Source organism: Poecile atricapillus, chromosome 1 (assembly GCF_030490865.1).
Source record: "Poecile atricapillus isolate bPoeAtr1 chromosome 1, bPoeAtr1.hap1, whole genome shotgun sequence".
Classification (NCBI taxonomy): domain Eukaryota; kingdom Metazoa; phylum Chordata; class Aves; order Passeriformes; family Paridae; genus Poecile; species Poecile atricapillus.
The window spans coordinates 69,811,170-69,830,054 of NC_081249.1; the positions used below are offsets into that span (position 1 = coordinate 69,811,170).

General features: G+C 36.3%; 1 protein-coding gene across 1 annotated transcript in view; it reads left to right on the plus strand.

Annotated features, from left to right (window-relative positions):
• Positions 1 to 15,414, plus strand: part of USP12 (ubiquitin specific peptidase 12) — a 32,609-nt gene extending 17,195 nt beyond the window's left edge. The window contains exons 4-9 of the mRNA XM_058829275.1: positions 2,531 to 2,757; positions 7,701 to 7,777; positions 7,946 to 8,029; positions 10,370 to 10,567; positions 12,299 to 12,377; positions 12,801 to 15,414. Of these exons, the coding sequence (XP_058685258.1) occupies positions 2,531 to 2,757; positions 7,701 to 7,777; positions 7,946 to 8,029; positions 10,370 to 10,567; positions 12,299 to 12,377; positions 12,801 to 12,902 (767 nt within the window). The 3' untranslated portion in view covers positions 12,903 to 15,414. The remainder of the gene's footprint in view (positions 1 to 2,530; positions 2,758 to 7,700; positions 7,778 to 7,945; positions 8,030 to 10,369; positions 10,568 to 12,298; positions 12,378 to 12,800) is intronic.
• Positions 15,415 to 18,885: the final 3,471 nt, after the last annotated feature.

Consider the following 18,885-nt stretch of genomic DNA (forward strand, 5'->3'; position numbering starts at 1 on the left):
TTATGCAATATGAAACTTGACCTACTTTTAAAACCGCTTAAAAACTACTTAAAGTAGTTTTGGCAAATTGGTTTTAAATGTCATCATTATCCTAATTTTCAAGAGATTTCTAGAGATTTTTCTCATTTCCTGTTTCTTATCTGCAGGGCTAATTGGTCAGAATGTTTTAGAAGTCTTTTTGATGTTAAAGTATAAATGAAGCCTTGTAATCTGCTACTCAATTTGGATGCATTTTTATAAAAATACAACTTTTTTTCCTTAAGAAGTAATTACTTTATTTAAATAAACTGTATGAGGTACCATACTTAACACTGCTGCAATAGATATGTTCATGCTGTTGCAGTCTTTCCAAGACTATGGATGTAGACTGAAAAAGTGTTTCAATGCTATGGTGACTATCTGTAGTGAAAACAAGAAATAAAATATTATGATGGCGTTCCTAGCTCTTCCAGCATATTCATCCCATGAGTTGTAATGATACTGTTAAAAAAAAGCTCTTGGGTGCTGTACAATCTCTTGCTAGTGCAGAGTAGAAAACTCATTCCCTTCTTTGGCAGGTATACTTGAGTAAGTGTGCTTGTGTTTGATACATTTATAGAAACAGTTTGTTATAACAAATGCAGAGAATCATTCAGATGGAAAGCAGAAAGCAAACCACAGGAGCCATTAAGTTCATTATAGAAAGTGGTCTTTGTAATGTTCAATTATGTCATGCCACTGAAAATCTATATTTCAGGGCAGTCAGAAAACCTTCAGTAGAGAAGTTAGATGTGGAAGTTCAACCTTTCTCTTTTTGGATCTCTTTTAATGATGATACTCTCACCTTTTGTACAAATAAATATTGTCATTCAGGCTGCAATTACATGGGTATCATACATGCTATTAAGTGCTTATTGTAAAGATATATAATTTTGAGCCTTAAAGAAGAGCTTGTTTAAAAAACTGGTAGGTGTGCTACATCAATCTAGAGTCTCTTCAGTCAGTATCCAGCTATACAAGTGATAACTGAGGACACAGTCTTCATGTATTCCAGACTACAAAGCTGCTGCTCCATCTTTGTTTGCAGTGTCTGAATACAAAATGCATATATTATACATCTCTGTGCTGGAGAGGGGCTTTTCACAAGGGTGTGTAGGGACAGGACAAGGGGGAATGGCTTTAAACTGACAGAGGGCAGGTTTAGGTTGGATATTAGGAAGAAATTCTCAACTGTGGTGGTGGTGAGGCACTGGAACAGGTTGCACAGAGAAGCTGTGGATGCCCCATCCCTGGAAGTGTCCAAAGCCAGGTTGGACAGGGTTTGAACAACTTGGTCTTGTTGGAAGGGGTCCTTGTCCAGAGCAGGGGAGTTGGAATTCAGTGATCTTTAAGATCCCTTCTAACCCAAGAAATTCTATGTTTTTCCATTGATGACCTTAAAATTTAATTGCCTGGGAAGCAACTGCTGGCTTGAAGTCAGCTGGAGGTATACTGCTACATTTGCATGAATTTCTTCTAATTCTAAAATGAACAATCTGTAGCTTTCACTTGGGTGTAGTTAATGCTTATTACTGACTGGGCACATAGTCTTGGCAGGCTTGTGATACTACACTGTGAAGAACCTCTGAAGTCTTTTACCTCAAGAGACTTGTAGCTCATGTTCTGCCTTGATTTACTTGATTAAGTAAAGACCTTGCAATTGGGTAGATTCAACTCCTTTGTCTCAAAAATAGTGGAGTAGTTAATTAAACAAACTACGTGGTTCATACTCTTGCCTGACCTATTGAACTACTTAACCTCTCCAAATGAGCTAGATTAGCACCAGGTTTCCCTACTTAGCTAATAACCCTGGACTTTTTTTTCTTATTTGAAGTTTATTCCCAGATGCCATCTGTAAAGCTTCTCTGGAGTCCCTCCATGCATTTCAAAACTTGAACTTCACTGAGTATCTTTTTCATTAATTTCTTCGCTCCTGCACATTGAAGACCTGTCTCTTAGAATATTCTTGGACTGCCAGCAAAGTGAAGTAATTGCACATTAAAAGCCTTGTATGATATTAGCTGGGGATATAGAATAGGCAGGTAAATTTCCTCTTAGAAGTTCCTGGTCAGAGAGAAAAGAACTATTACTAAATCTGTGTTACCCAAGACATTGAGCTAAGCTTGGCAGAAATAGCATAGCCCCTCTAGGAGATCTAGTGGCATCTGGAGGCTGGGCAGAATGACCTCTACCAGTTCAGGTGGCACTCCACATACACCTGTGTTTAGGCCCTTGAATTTTGCCCTGGTTTTCTTGCAGTATGGTTCAATTTTCAGGTAAATCCGATCAGCTGAGTGATTTCTGTCAGTGCAAGCTGACTTGCTGTCCCTTCTTTCCACCCCCTATTTTTTTTGGCTTAGTTTATCAAGTAGGCATTTTTAGGTCGGTGTTGTATTGCCGTGAATGACTCAAGATGTGAAACAAAGGAGTGGTTTTGAAATCTGACTCCCTTAAAAACCTTTCTGTAGTATAGCACTAACTGACCCATTCATAAACCTGTTTTATCTCGCAGAACTTTTTGATAACTACATGCAGCAGGATGCACACGAGTTCCTAAACTATCTTTTAAATACAATCGCGGACATCTTGCAAGAGGAGAGAAAACAAGAGAAGCAGAACGGGCGCCTGCCTAACGGCAACGTGGACAGCGAAAACAACAGCCCACCAGACCCCACCTGGGTGCATGAAATCTTTCAGGGAACATTAACTAATGAAACCAGATGTCTTACCTGTGAAACTGTGAGTTTTCATGTGCTTTGTAAACGAGAATTCTGCTGTGTTTCAGAGCAGCATGCTGTTGCGTTTTTTCTTCGTTAGTGAAAACATTTCAGCAGCTGATGCATGAACTGTAGGAAGAGACATTTGATCAGAGTTAGGAAAATCAATTGGATTTTTTGTCAGTGCGATCATAATCACCTTCAAAATTTAGATCAGAAAATACTAAAGTGGTGTATTCTTAACCAAAATATAGTCTGTGATTTGAGGGTGTGAGGTTCTTCTCAAATTTAATGTCTTAATAACTCAATTGTCAGTGAATTGTTAGTGATACATCTCATAAATAAGTATTATGAATCAGTTTCCATGGATTCCTAGTTTTTAAATTTAAAGCCATTGTAATCAAGATACCAAGAAATCAAGATGGTTGGCTTTTGGCACGTTGATAGTAGATGGAGATTCTCAAAAAACATACCTTCATGTTCATGAAAAGTAATCCTTTCCTAAATGTGTCCACAGGAATTCTTCTAATACTATACCCCGAGAAATAAACTCTGAGTATGCTGTACTAAAATATTTTTTGAGAAGTTCTACAATAAGACAAAGAATGTATTTCATAAAAACTTAAAATTGGATTTTACCAGCTTGAGATAGAGTAAAAGCAGCACAATTTAAAAATTACAGTAATTCTGTCATGATCTATTTCTTAGAAATTGCAAAAAAGCTAAATGACTTGGTTTTTGTATAACTCTTCATACCAATTTTCTTCAATTTAAATAGGTAATGCAGATATGTCAGCATGACGCTGGAAAGGAGGAATTAATCAAATCTGTATATTTCACATGTAATTTTCTCAGTCTTCTAGAAATACCCGACTCTTTTATTTCAAAGAATAGAACTTCATAATGTCATGTATAATGTAACTGCAGACTATGAGTAATTTAGGTGCTGAGTCCATGCTATCTTTTTTTGTTTTCTAGCAGATATCCCCTCCCTAATAAGTATTTCTTTGCAACTGTCAAGTGTTTCTCTTCTAGTTCTTGGGCTGTGGGGTTTTTTTTTGTTTTGTTTTTTTTCTTGAAACGTAAGTTTAGTCTAAGTCTTTTGACACAAATGGCATCATTACCTTTCCTCATGTGGCATTATGAATTACTGCTGTCAGGATTTTGATCTAGGTACCATCCTTAATGCAATTTTAAAACATTGATATGCTCTTTGCCAGCATATTTTATTAGCTATCAGGCCTGTCACAATTTTGAGAATTCTAGTAACACTGCTCAGGTTTGGTTTTTTTTTCTATTAACTATAGCTAATAGTAATATTCAGCTGTTGCTGAACAAGAAAATAATCAAAGTAATTTGGAAATATTCTTTTTAGTATATCAGCTTGTGTCTAAAACACAGTGACCTGAAAATGAACATTTAGAAACACATTTGAACATATTCAGTGGGAAATATTACTATGAATAGTGTCTTATTTCCAAAAATTCTGAGTATATCTATGATTGTTTTGATGTTTATTAGAAGCTTTTGGCATTTGGATTCTTTGTGTGTTCAGAAATACAAGTTAAAATGTTAGGAATACTTGGAAATACCTAATCTACAAGATTATAAGAAATAGTGGATGAATTACTGCTTCTTAATGACAAGATAACAACCTCAGTATATTTTTAATTTAAATTGGAAATTTATTGCATATTTAAATATAAATCATAGCATATATCTTTGCTCAAAGTGGCAGTCATTTTCTTTTAATTGGACAAACCTCTTCAGTGTTCCTAAAATGAGCAAAATTTTATTCTGATTTTAGTTGTCCTGGTTGTGGAGAAGAGCATCTTTCCAGATGCACTGTTTCATTAGCCAATCTTAATGAAAAAAATTGAACTGGCTAAAGATGTACCCTCGGTTTAAGAATGGACTTTGGAGTATAAGGAACATGGATATGATTCTTTAACAAAGATTTGTGTTGTGAATCAAGCCATTTTGTTAAATGAATATGTTACAAAAGTATTGTAAGTTGTCTTTACATGTTTTTAATGTGATTTCTCTTTATAATGCTTTCACCCTCCCTCGACAGAGGCAGAATGGTGAAGTGAATGTAAATTATATGGCTAATTTATAGAAATCAGCTAGAAGTCAATTGGTTTTACAGATTTCTCTCATAGTTTAAGGAAGAATAACAGTAAACCAGAAAGTATTGGAATTGGCTTCATTAAGATTAAATTTCAAACAGCTACATGTGGCCAGTACTTCTACAGAGAAATAGAGGAAATTATCAAAACCACCATATCAATCTCCAGATGATGGTCTTACTCTTGGGTTCAAATGACTCTACAAGGCATGAAATTCTTTGGTTCAATTCTGCTTTGGACTGAGAGAAGGCAATAAGGAAAATCCCAGTGTTTTCTCTCATGAGTACTATAAAGCCTTTAGCTATATCCGATTTTCATTTCTCTTTTTTTTTTAAACCAAGATAAATCACACACTTTATTTCAGCTTCTTTTAAAAGTGCTTTCTGTTTTAGCACACATGGCAGTCTATAGCTGCGAGAGCTCTTTTGCCAGCGAGCAGACTCAGATTGCTAGTGAAATTCCCAACTGTAAGCAATAAGGGATTCTGTGTCAGCCTTCTGAGCTCTGTGTTCTGTGCAGCTTCGGTCATCAGAGTACAGCTGAGCTGTGTGGGTGCAGATTGTGTCCTTGACGTGAGAACAGCACACCATCCTCTTCAGCCAGAACACTGGAACATCCAGATTCCTCACTATTACTCAGATGTTCCTGTTAGGAGCACTCAGACAGCTTTTTGAACACATCAGGGCTCAATTCTGCAAGTGATGAGGTTTTCTGATTGTGCTCATCTTTTTTTCATTCTATAAATGATTGAAATATATGGTATTGCTGATTGTAATCTAAGGAGCTTAGTGATGTTTATTTGAAACAGAACCTTTACAAAAAGAGGGGAGAAGGCTTGTAAGACTCCAGAGTGGCTTTTAAATTATTTTTTTTTACAAATTAAAACTGTATGAGTTCATGTTGAAAAATCTGTTCAAATACTAAGGCTCAAAGAAACTTAAAAATTAAGAGTAATAGTTTATAAATCACCTATATAAATGGAAAAAAATTCACTTGGCTCTTCTTGTGATAAAACCTTTAATGGTTCTTCATGATAACCTGAGTGAGGTATTCTAAGGCCATATTATCACAGAGAATGGAAATTGTCCTTTTGTGAACTTCTGTTTTCAGTACCGATCTCTTTTTAACCAAGTAGAGCACATCCCTTCCCTCCTCTCCATATCCTCTATACCCTTACAGCTTCCGTGTGGGATAAAGCTGCTTGTGAAATCTGTATTGTTTCACGTAATTTTCTTTGATTAGACCAAAAGAGGAAGCATTATCTAATTGCATTTCTGAATAACACCAATCACATGACTCCCTAATTCCAGATGTCCTTGCTGAAGATGGCAGCAGCAGAGTATTTTCTAGAGCTGATTTTTTTTCTTAATCCCCAGTTACAATGATTTCCACCAGAGTTCTTAGAGTTATAAATGGAGGTCTGATAATTCCAAGAGTGATTTGTGAGGGGATATTTTGAAGAATTGTCCACACAACTAAACCATAATACATCCCTGAATGCAGGAAATGTGCAGCACAGTGAAGATGCAGGTGTCTTTTTTTTTTTCCCCACTTTAAACGTTTTGTAAGTTTTCCATATGTGTTCTGTGCTCTCTCTAAAAGCAGAAACATTACACTTGAGCATCTGAACATTGCAGTAGAAGTTATGTGTACTGACATAATGGCATTTTTTGACATGCACATTTAACTCCTGGCAAGACTAGGAACAGAGCAGTGGGAGCCCAGTCCTCTCACAGGTATTAATAGAAGCTTTCAACTTAATTTCATGAGTGTTTGGATTTGCCCTGTGGTATTAATTCTCAAATATAGTTGTCTTGGCCATCTGCTTTTTTTTCTTTTCCTCCATGTACACTGCCCTTAGGAGCTGTGTGATTCTTGTCTCTTGATTATCAGAGAACAACTTTCCACTTTTTTTTTTTTTATTCTGAGTTGGAAAGGGAAAATAAATCTCATATGTTTAAAAGATCGACTTATGTTATTTCCCTGTAGCCATTTCACTTTTCCTGCATTCAGTCAAGAAACTGCAGCCAGGTATCTTTTTTGAAAGCATTTACTTCTGTGTCTAGGCAGAGGACATTGTCATGAGTGACACTGAGTATCTTTAGATATAGAGAGGATGCACTAGCAGGCAAAAGTTAAAGTTGCGCATTAATGTTTTTTTTAAAACTTCAATAACATAGTTGGCTTTCAGGGCAGCTGTGGATTTTTTCATCATTTGTCAGGATTTGTGGTGGAATTTATTTTCTGCTTCTAGAATGTTCTGTTTTACTTTCTTGTTACTCTTATATTTTTGTGAATTGGCTACTGTTCTGCCTCTGTCAGACCAAGCCCCAAGCTCTCATTTGCCAAATTTACTGTCTGCTGTTCCTTTAAGAGTATGAATCTAGCCAGGAAGAGGCTTCAAAGTATTCATGCTGTTCATTAGGTACACTGTGACATGCAAATACGTAACTCTCAGTTCAAGGGAGTCAGAGAAGAACAGAAGTGGGAGTACTAAGCAGAAGAATCACAGTGATTCCGTTCTTTTGAAAAATCTGAAGTGTAGGAGAAACTTGGCATTACTGTCGTTGATCTGAAATCAGAGCATAATGACAGCTGGCATTATCTACAACCAGAGACTCACCCTCACTTCACCCTTTCTGAAAAAAAATCAGAAAATTCAGCAAATCTCTGAAATAGAAAGGCCACTTGAAAATATTTTTTAAAGGATGTTATAGGATAAAAGATGCATTCTGTCAATGCATCTTTGCATTGAAAAAAAAGTGGTACTGAAAAACAGAGGTAAATTAGTATTATTTGTTTTAACTGTGTTCCATTGGGTCTTCTTTTCATGCAGGTAAGCAGCAAAGATGAAGACTTCCTAGACCTCTCAGTTGATGTGGAACAGAATACTTCAATCACTCACTGTTTAAGGTAGGCACAAAAATCTGAATTTTTTGTGGCTTGTCTTTACTTGTTACCCAGAAAGCAGGAAATAAAACTAAATGTAGATTTAAGTGTATACATTTATATTGATACTGTACATTTATATGGATATTTCATATAAAAAACTAGTATTTAAAGCTTTCTTTTTTTACTCAGGGGTTTCAGCAACACAGAAACTCTGTGCAGTGAATACAAGTATTACTGTGAAGAATGTCGCAGTAAGCAAGAGGCGCATAAAAGGTACATCACAGTTAGGAAACGAGAAAAATAACCCATGCATTGAATGAAAATACTCTGGTATTTCTTTTGTGTGTTTGTGTGTGTGTACTGAGAGAACGCCCTTTTCCCCTTAATTTTTCTACTCTTCCACTTAAATGTAACTTGCCTTCATTCCCCTTGCTAGAATTCAATGTGTCTCTTTCCATGAGTAGTGGGAATCCATGTAAAGCGTTTTGGGACTCCTTTGATCATTATTTATTTTACAAATGAGAAAATGAATAGTCTTAAGACCAAAAATAAGTTAAAAAGCCAAGTTAAAACAAACTGTCAGTGACTAATCAAAGATAATTGGCAATGATGAAAAGTCATTGATTGCATGTGACTTTTTAAACTAAGTTTTGTTTTGGAAGTAAAATAACTTTTCCAGTTGCTGAAAGAATCAGTTTGATAGCACTTTTTGTAACTGGTGTTGTTAACTGCATTTCTGATTTCTTAAACATGTTTGATTAGTTGTGCTAAACTGCTTGGCAGCGCTCCTGAAAATCATCAGAAGCTCTGTGGAAGCCTGAAAATCATCATGTTTGTTTAAAAACAATTCTTGTCTGCCTAATAATGCCAGTCTTGTTTACACCTTTGAAAAACCTGTCAGTTTGTGTACTGCGTGGTTATTTATTATCTGAGAAAGTATTTGGCTGAAGGAGTGGGAACTCTGACGTGCTCTACTGGTTATACCACTGCTGCTGGTTATTTGCTTTACCACAGATCACACACACAGCTTTTGCATATCTCGTCTGCCAAGTCTGCCAGCACACATTGCCTGAGCTTACTAATTGGTGTCTGGTAGAGGTTGTGAATCCAGGCCTGGCCTGTTTTTTGTTGCCTGAGCTCTTTTTCTGTGTGGGAGGCAGTGTGATCCCTGACCAGTATAAACTGGATTGACATAAACCTGTAATGTAGGCTCTTGCGTATCGGCAAAACACAGCTTTGATTGTTTGTATTTTGGGTTTCACGTGGGGCATAAGTTCAGTTTCCCTACATATATACTATATTTTTCTTCCATCTCTATAAAACAGTTTATCTGTGATGGGGACTACTCAGCTACCAAATTTCTTCACCATTGAAAGAGCTTCTCTTACCAAACACAGTTACATTATAGGAAAAGGACTTTGTTTTGAAAAGAGAGCAAAAATTATAGCCATAATATAATAAAAATGTAACTCTCCCTAAAAAGATAGCTCCTTCTGTCATCTTTCTGCCCTGCTCCAGCTGTTTTAATTTCCTACTTTCCTTGTGAGCAGATGAGTTAGCAAGGAATTTGTCCACGGTCCACCTATCTCTTGAAAAAGCGTTGTCTTTTACAGATTTCCTGACATTCTGAAGGTATGGTCTTAAAAGACATGTCTGAAATCTGGCCTGTATTGCAGAGACTTTTGAGCTGCCTTTTGGGGCTGAAAGTTTGAAAAATCAGCACTGTGCTGATCTAAGGCACTTGGCTGTGCCAAGAAGCAGAGCGCTCTGCTTTGGTTGTTCTTTGAGGACGGGCAAATTTATTGCCCAAGAATTTGGAAGTCTGTGTTTGCTGCCTGGCCAGCTATGGTTGCCTGAGGAGGATTTGTAGGCACTGATGTGAGATCTCAATACCTCTTGCTAGGGACAAGGGCTATTGAGCCCTCAGTAAAACTAGGTCACGTTCTGGCTTTGAGTTCCGTAAAACACTGCTGCAACATTTGTGCAAAATTATTATGCCAGAGTACAGCCTTATCTTCTTTGGATAGAAGGAGGTAGGTGGATAACAGTGGGCTATATTTGTGTCCCTTGGAAATTTCAAATGAATGGCTTGGAAGTTGATGGCTAGGAAAACTTGGAATAATACTTTTGTGACAAAGTGGTGTTACAAAGCTTATTTTAAAGAGCTTGTTTGACTTGGCTGGTTTACTGGGAAATTCAGCTGGAACAGGACCTCTAAAATATCTCTGTTGCAATACCTGCACTGGGTAGATCAAGTGGGATCTAGATTTTGCTTTTGGGAACTCTAGAAACCTATGGGTAGATATACTTGAAAATTGAATTCTGTGCTTTGTGATCTTTGTCTAAATCATCACTTGAGTTCATCACAACTTTTTTTATAAACTGTATCTTATTGTTTTCAATAAATACATCTTCAGTTCTCTCAGTTAAAAATCTCCCTTTAGTTTATTAACACAAAATACTTTAAAACAGATTATTATTTTGGTTCTTTTAGTCTTTGCAAAGGTTTTTAAAGATGTTAGTAAAACAAGTTTCTTGTTTGTTGATACCGACTGAACGTTTTGATGGATATTGGAAATACTGTTGGTTTTTTGGGTTTGTTCTCTTTTTCAGGATGAAAGTAAAAAAGCTGCCTATGATTCTAGCTCTCCATTTGAAGAGATTTAAGTACATGGATCAGCTGCATCGATACACAAAACTCTCTTATAGAGTAGTTTTTCCTTTAGAGCTTCGTTTATTTAACACCTCAGGAGATGCCACCAATCCTGACAGAATGTATGACCTTGTTGCTGTGGTAGTTCATTGTGGAAGGTAAAAACTCTGTTTTAAGCAAGGGATTTTTTTATAATCATAACTGTGTTTAAAAGAGCAACACAAAGCATGCAGTATAAAATAAATCAATAGCATTTAAAGACCTCTTAAAAGGAAAACGTTTTTAGGAAAAAAAAAGTGTTGTGGGGAGAAACTACCAGTCCTGACAGAAATTATGGCCTTGTTGCTTTGACAGATAATTGTGAAAAATTTCACATTACAGATCTTTATATGAACTTCACTATGTTTTAAAGAAGCCCAACACAAAATGCACAATATCATATAATAATATTTAAAAACAGTTTCTAAGGAAAAAAAGGTTTCTTAGAAAGGAAAGCTTTATAGAAAGATTCATTTATAAAGCATTTCCTTTAGGAAATGGCTTGAGCAACATTTTCTGAAATACATCCATATATTATGAGTTTTGTGGATTACTTTGTTTCATTGCTTTCAAAATAGGACTGTTGAATTTATATTTGTTTTTGCTATATTCAACAAATGTTCTTGTGGCTTCAAGGCATAAAACCAGGTTGTTCTATAAAGTGCTTATCGAGTAGGTAAAGCCCCAAAATTGAAAATTACAATTTGACATCTAGAATCACAGAATAATTTATGTTGTGAGGTCAAATACTAAGACTCAAAGCAGAACTCAAAACTTTGACATTAGATTAGGTTGCACAGTTTTATAACTAGGAATCCTGATTTCACTTTCTCTTTGGGCAATTTGCTCTACTTATTTAGTATTCTCACAGTGTCTAAAGAGTAGAGTTAAGATAAATAGATCTCAAATTGGGCAATTTTGGAAAATAAGCCTTTGTGTCATAGTTTTCTGGGACACTCTTGTTCTGGATTATAAGGGAAATTCTTTCTGGCCATTCTGCCATTTCTTCATTGAAGCTGCAGTCTTGGGAACTTCTCTGTTCTCAGAGCCTTGGGCAGGAGGTGGCCCCTGTTTTCATGATGTTGGTGATCTGGTGATAACAGACATGGCAACCTTCCCTCCCTGAGCTGGGTACAAAAACAGAGGAGTGCTGCTAGCCAGTTCAGGCAGGTCCAGAACTACTTTGACTTAGTTGTACACTTTCAGTTGTAAGGGGCAGCTGTTTCAGAAATTGTACTGTTTCCTTACTTGAAACCTGATGAGAAATAAGACACTCCAAAAGTTATGGTGGGTTGTTTTTTTTTTCTGGCACATTTGTGGAGAAATTTCTTGTCTGCCATAACTGAGGAGGCTAAGCATTGTAACAGTTTTAATTAGGAGCCCTTCTCATTGCTGGGCTTCTTGAGACTCCTAAGCTGCCAGCTTAATTCAATTTCTGTTTACAGTGGATCAGATAAAGAGACTGCAGTTGAGCAGCAGCTCTACAGGCTTTTTTCTTTCTGAAGATCAGAAATAGTTTGGGATCTGTTCTGTCTCAATGAAATATCAGAATGCTTTCTTGATTTCACTTCTCTGTCTCAGATTTCATTTATATTTTCAGTGCCTGTGCTGCTCATTCTTTATTTGAAATTATAATCCTTTATTTAGCTTAATAAATAAGACTGTATTATAAGGATGATGTAAGTAGAGAGTAAAAAAAAAAGGCAAGACACGTTCAAACAGAAATTGTAGTGGAAGCCATTTTAATTACTTTTAAATATTGCTTTTCTACAAGAAGTACAATTAAAGGGAATGCATCATCATATATATGTGTGTTATGGTTTATGTTCTTTCCTCATTTTATTTTACAGTGGCCCTAACAGAGGACATTATATTGCAATAGTGAAGAGTCATGATTTTTGGTTGCTTTTTGATGATGATATTGTTGAGGTAAGCCCAACCAGAGCACATGTACCCCCCTTGTGAATATGATTATTTAAAGTAAAATGACTGTTGTACCATGACTGTTGATGAAAAGAGGCTTCAACCCCAGTCTAAAAAGCAATAATTGTGTGTGCAGAGCTGTGCACACTTTGAATTGCATTTAGGCTTTTATACTTAAAAGAACCTCTTTTGTTTATGACCACTGTCTTTCACCATTGTTTAAAACATACATAGCTCCTACCCTCTGTGCAGTTGATGGCTGAGGGGAAGCTGAAACATAACAACTTTAAGAATTATTTGGATTTTTTTATTTTATGTAATTGTCTGAAAGTGAATTTGGTTTGACAGTAACTTCTAGAGTGGAACCTAATTTTATGTGTATATTACACAAGACATTCCTACTTCAATTTTTTGTGTTTTTACGTGCAGAAAATTGATGCACAAGCTATTGAAGAATTCTACGGGTTGACATCAGACATCTCAAAGAACTCTGAGTCCGGTTACATCCTCTTCTATCAGTCTCGGGACTGAGGGAGAGCTATAATGAAGAGAGATTTTTGTGTTTCACATCTTCTCTATCCTGGAATGGAGCAAGCACTGAAGAGAAGGAAAGCAGGGAGCTCTAGGGGCAATAGCACAGTTTGCACACAACTAAGTAAAGAGTTTGGGGTTCTTAAAACTTTTGTATCATTTTCATTTTATTTGCTCAGGTATGCTGACTGCACATCTCCACTGCATCCCATAAACAAAAAGAGATACCAGCCACTCTTGCAGGAGCTTTCCTTTGGGGAATACCATCTCTGTGGTCCTGGTTCAAAGCCCCTTGAAGCCTTCCATGGACTTCAGTGGCCTTTGAATCAGGTTCTACTGCGCTGCCAGATCGGTGCAGTTAGGAGCGTTAGAAATCTGTATTTTATACAGACGTTGTGTATAAAAGTTAAGGATTCCCTGTGAAGTTAGTTGGAAAGATTCAGGACTGGAGGGTTAACGTGTGAGTAAGAAGTTATGTCTGGGCCCAACTCAATTGCCTTCTTGATGGAAGTGGTTTAACTGAAGGTGTAAACTGGTGTCAGGGAGGCAAGGATGCTTTGCTTCTCTGGAGAAGCTTACATTATTTATAATGTGTGATCGGGAACAATCAGTCAAGATTATGGCTTTTAATCTCCGTATGGGGAAAGATTTGGTTTGTAATAGTTTATTTTTATTTATAGATCATTGTAATTTAGGATCTTGTGTACTGTCCTTTATTCTAACAAGTATTGGAAATTTTATATATTCATTTCCATTTGAACTAATTATGTTTAAATATTCAAGGAGAGACAATAAAAATTACAAAACCAATGCCTACAATATCTGAAAAAAATTCGTAACACTGAAGAGAGATTTCCTACTGGAGGAACTGGTATCTAACTCAGGTACTTTGTTTAATTAAGTCAGAATCTATTCTTCCCATTAATGGGTGAAAAAAAGTGATCAAACTATTTTGTAAAAGACTTAAATCATAAGAAAATGTTGGTGCAGTGGTGGTTTACTGGTCTTTGAAGTACTTTGATGATTTGTTAATGGTTCATCCTCTAGGCAAATTAGAGTGATTTGGATCGAAGGAAACAATTTTAAGACTATTATTTCCTCTCCTAAAAGCAGATCAACTTATGTTAAACATTAAATTAAGTCTGAGTAATAAGAAATAGGTTTGGAATTTCATGAGACTGAAGATACCACATTCCTGTAAAAGTAATAATATTTAAGTGCTGTATAGTGGAAATTTTTGAAACTAAGCAGTTTTACCTTGCTTTGGGTTTATGAAACAGCATTAAGAATTACATCTTGACAAAACACCTGATCTGTAAGAAATGTGAATTGTTTGACATTCTTAGGAGTATATTGTCTGACAGTAGCTGAATGTAATTTCTGGAAGGTCATTGGATGTGCATTCCAGATTATGGCAATCAGGTCTTGGATGTCCTTGTCACTCCCTTGTCAGCTAGTGATTTTTACATTACTGTAATTTTCTAAGGTTATTTTACTGATGCTGTTACTACTTTTAAAAAGAATGTCTCCTGTCTGCTGCTATAACTGCCTATTTACTTACCTGTATCTTTTAGCTCAGGAAATGACTTCACCTATTCACTCAGTTGAACAAATCTTTAACAGGGTCACTAAATAAATTGGGCTATTTAGCAACTGTCATACTATAACAAATCGCTTTTGTAAGATGCAGAGTTTCTAACGCCTTGGTTTGGCTAAAATTCTTTTATAGAAGATTATGTATCGTGATTAAACTACCAGCACTGTAAAGTAAAGCCTAAATATTGTGGGAGGTGCAGAAAAATGTGATTGGATTTTTCTGAAAGGATTGAAATAATGTTAACATCTATTTTTGGCTTTCGATAGAAAAAGGGTTAAAGGGGTAAATCAGTTGGATAATGGTGCATGTTAGAAGGATGAAGTCCTTTGCATACTAAAGATACAGTATTGCAAAAGAACAGTCATATTACCTTTGCTAATTTGTTTGGTCTTTTTGTATTTTTTCTTAATTTTTTTCTTATTTTTTTCTTTTTATTTCTTTTATTTTAATGTAGTTAAAAGCTGAGGCTAGTTGATAAATGTTTTATACCTTAACAAAATTCAAAACGTTTTTTGTTGTTTCACTGGTTTTACTCCTGCTATGTATTTTTATAAGATACTGACTTTTATTTTGTATAGGGGTTTTGAGATAGTATTCCAAATTATATGTTTCATTTTTCTTTTAGCGCAGCTGAAATAATTGTAAGTTCTTAATGAAACTGATGTCAGAAACTGCAACTTAAAACAGAATTAAAAGAGAAAGAAATATGAAATATATCTGATTGGTATGTAAAACATTATAGGGTTTTTTTCTTGACTGTAATACATTGAGGAGTGTGGGAAAGTTGTCTGTTGTTGTAAATGGTGGAATTTATTTGCTGTGTAACTATGTAAATGTTAATTGGGATTGCAGTCCCTTATTTTGTATATTGGAGCAAAAAACTTCTATTAAATAAAGTTATGTTCTCTAAAGATACATACTGTATCCTTTGTGGAACCTAGATGGACAGTCAGCTGCCTTTTGTACTTTATAATGTTTTCAGACAAAAAAAAAAAACCAAACCATGTGGAACTTGCTATATTGAGCTAACTGCCCTGGGCCCTGGGCAGAGAAGTGTGTTTAAATTCACTGCATTAAGTATCTTATTCCATGTGTTGTTAGGGAAATCATAGGGTGGCAGCCTTGTTTTGGGTAGTGTGCTTCTCTAGGAGTAGTTTTTGGTAAGTCTGTGGTCTCTGAGGCGGAAGAGAAGGAAGTTTTAAATACTGTTCTTCCTGGACTTCTTCTCCCTTAAAAATAAATGTGTACCATGCCACAAAATATGTGTCCAAGTTACCCAAGGGATTTCTTAGATCGCTGCCTTGTGGGAGGGAACAGAGAAGGAAAGAAAAATGGGATTATTTACAGCATTATCATATGAGAGACTGACAGGGGACTGGAGTTCAGCATCAGAAATACAAGCTGTAGCTGGTTACAGTATCCATGGATGATCTGGGATCAGTCTTCACTTGGAATCCACTCTTCTTTTGTAATGCAGGTAAATAAACCTGAGGTTTCACAAACAGTTCAGACCCTGCCATATTGGGAGTTGTGATGACTGCATCTGTAGCCTTTCATTGCCTAGAAATGGTGACTTTTAAGGAATGGTTAAATCACGTGTTTTTTCAGAATTCAGTCAAAATCAGATTGCATCTCCTTAGGTGACGTTCAGGTGGTGGTAGCCACATAGAGATTTGGGGCCACTTCAGATCCCCCACCACAGTCTGTGACATCTGCATAGGGCTGGCAGATAAGATCCACAGATCTGTATTCTTCTGGAACAACAGCTTGAAGCTGGGTAGGACATCCTGGCTTGTTCCATTGGTTTGCATTTGTGGGTTTGGTTTTTTGTTTTCATTTTGTCATTGGTTTGGGGTTTTTAAAGTTGTCTGAGAGCAGTTTATTGAAATTGCATTCATAGATGAAACCACCTCTTTGGTTACCTTTATCTCTAAAAGAAGAAAATGTTTCAGTACATGTTAATCATCTGTGGGCTGCAGCATTACACTGACGGTACTTTTGACTTTTAGAAAAGTTTAAACAGTGCAGGTATTGATTGTTTGCTTCCAAAGAGTGGCTTTATCACTTTTACCCCACATTTGTCCAAGGTGATCTCAAGTTCATGTGTCTTGGAAGATCAGGGGGTTTTTCCCACTTAACAATGCAATATGCATTATGAATGGTTTTGGTCTTGTAAGGCTTCAAAGTCCTCCAACCACTCACAGCATAATATGAGATGTATAATACATTAGTCTCTTTACCTGTGAGCCTCCAAGTACTCAATTATTACTGAATTAATATTCTACATAATCTGTATTCAAGGGTGGTTCACTTTGCAGCAGCTTTGCCACTGATTGATTGCTATAAATGAACTGTGTACGTTTTGTTGCAAACAAACACAAGCTTCGTCTCTTAAATACAGAGATCCTTGAAATCCATTGTTTCCAGTTTTAATGGTAGAGTGTGGTGAGGCAGTAATGAACTTTCTTTGGTCTTTGTTAAAATATATTCTTTGGGGAACTTCTATAAGAATGTGTTGGATGTATAAGGAAGACTCTAGATATTACCAGTTTTGAAATTAACTGAGTGGTATCTTTGAGTTTCTTAATAAAAGTACAAATAAATTACATTCTTTCTCTCTAGTGGCTTGTGGTTGCTGCCTGCATAAGAAGGGATTGTAAGGGCTCAGAACAGAGCAAGGTACTTTGTACCCAGGTCTTTGTTATGGAGCCCATGTTGGCATCATTAGGGAACTCTAATTACAGAAGGATCATCAGTCGTGTCCTTGATCTGCATTCCGCAGGTTATATAATCCAGGAGAGAGAATGCACAGCAGGAATCTATCTGGAAATAGAACTAGCTTTACAATTTATTTACTGACACAACAGATATGAAGGCAGCATTCCCCCAAAAGACAAAATATTGTATTTAGAGCAGATTTCTGGTATTCAGAGAATTTAGGGGATGCTCAAAACATCCTGCTGTTCTAGGATTTTTCATGCCTTTGTGTGTGTGTTCGATTTGCTGTTTCAATCTATTTGAAATTTCTGTCTCCGCACTGATTTTTAAGGTTGATATGATTGTATTAATGAGTGCTCCTCCAGAAACAATTTATGCATGTATGGAGTGTAATATTTTAGTGATCTGATCTACAAAGATTTTCTGACTCTTCACTAGGACCCATTTGTGTATTTTCTGTAACTGATTTTAGGAAAAAATAGTGTAGATCTCAAAATATTTTATTAGCGTGTTGTATTATTAAGTGATTTAATATGTAGGGATGCCTCTGCTCTCGAGTTAATCGGCTGTATTCGAGTGTCATCCTGACACAACTTGATGTACATCAGCTGCTTTGAGGTGTGATTAAGTAGTTTCAACTCTGTTTCACTGAGTGTTGCTTCACTGCAGTGGCTGCCGTGGTCAGCTCTAACAAGATGTGCTAACAAGGTTCAGCTCGAGTTGCCTATTTCCATGCTTGGACATTTATTTGGCTTTCTGGAGGCTCATTATCCCATTGTTATCTGTCTTCTCTGCATCTTGCATGTCAAGGAAGATTGCCAACACACAGCCTCAGACAGTGTTTGCAAATCACTGAGTTGTATGTCAGAGATGGGATATAAGGTATTTGCACTGAAAACACCTGATGCTTTCTGTATTCTAAATGGTCACATCTCTGTGGTGAAAGTACTCTTCAATATAAAAAAGAAAATTGGAATTATGGAATTGAACAAATGCAACCTTGGTGTGCCCTCTTCCTCCTCTTTTTAAGGAGACTGTGAAAGGCATGCAGTGTTTCTCCCAAAGAGGGGTCACTGTAATTGCTAAACCCAGTCTAAGAGGATCCAGATTTTGCAGAGCAGCCACCAAGAACCTTCAGTGAATAGTGGGAGAAAAACTGCATTCATCAGGGCTGTACTTGCTGCATATGTAAGACTCTGAGACTCACCACTGCTCTTTATCATTCCTTTGTTTTTTTCATAAAAGAGAGACAAACCATTTTAAATGTACAATTACAATATATACAGGCTATATATTCACTCTTTTTTGGGTTGGTTTGGGTTTTTTTTCTATTTGTTTGTTTTTTGGAGGATGGGGTGGGGTGTTTTTTGCTTATTTGCTTTTAATTCTGGTAACTTTTTCTGAATTGGGGAGTATTAAAGGGAGATATTAAAAGGTTGAGATCAAGAAGTGTGTTCCACATATATATCACAACACCAATTGGCCTCTTTTTTTCCACATATTTTGCACGTGGAACACTTCATAATTCACCATAGGAGAAAAGAGACAAAAATACTATTGTTCCTAAGCTGTCTTTTGTCTTCATTCATTATTGGATAGTGTGCAAGGTAATGTATATTTGTGGGGGTAAAAAAAAAAAATTGAAAAATAACTGGGCCATTTAAAAAG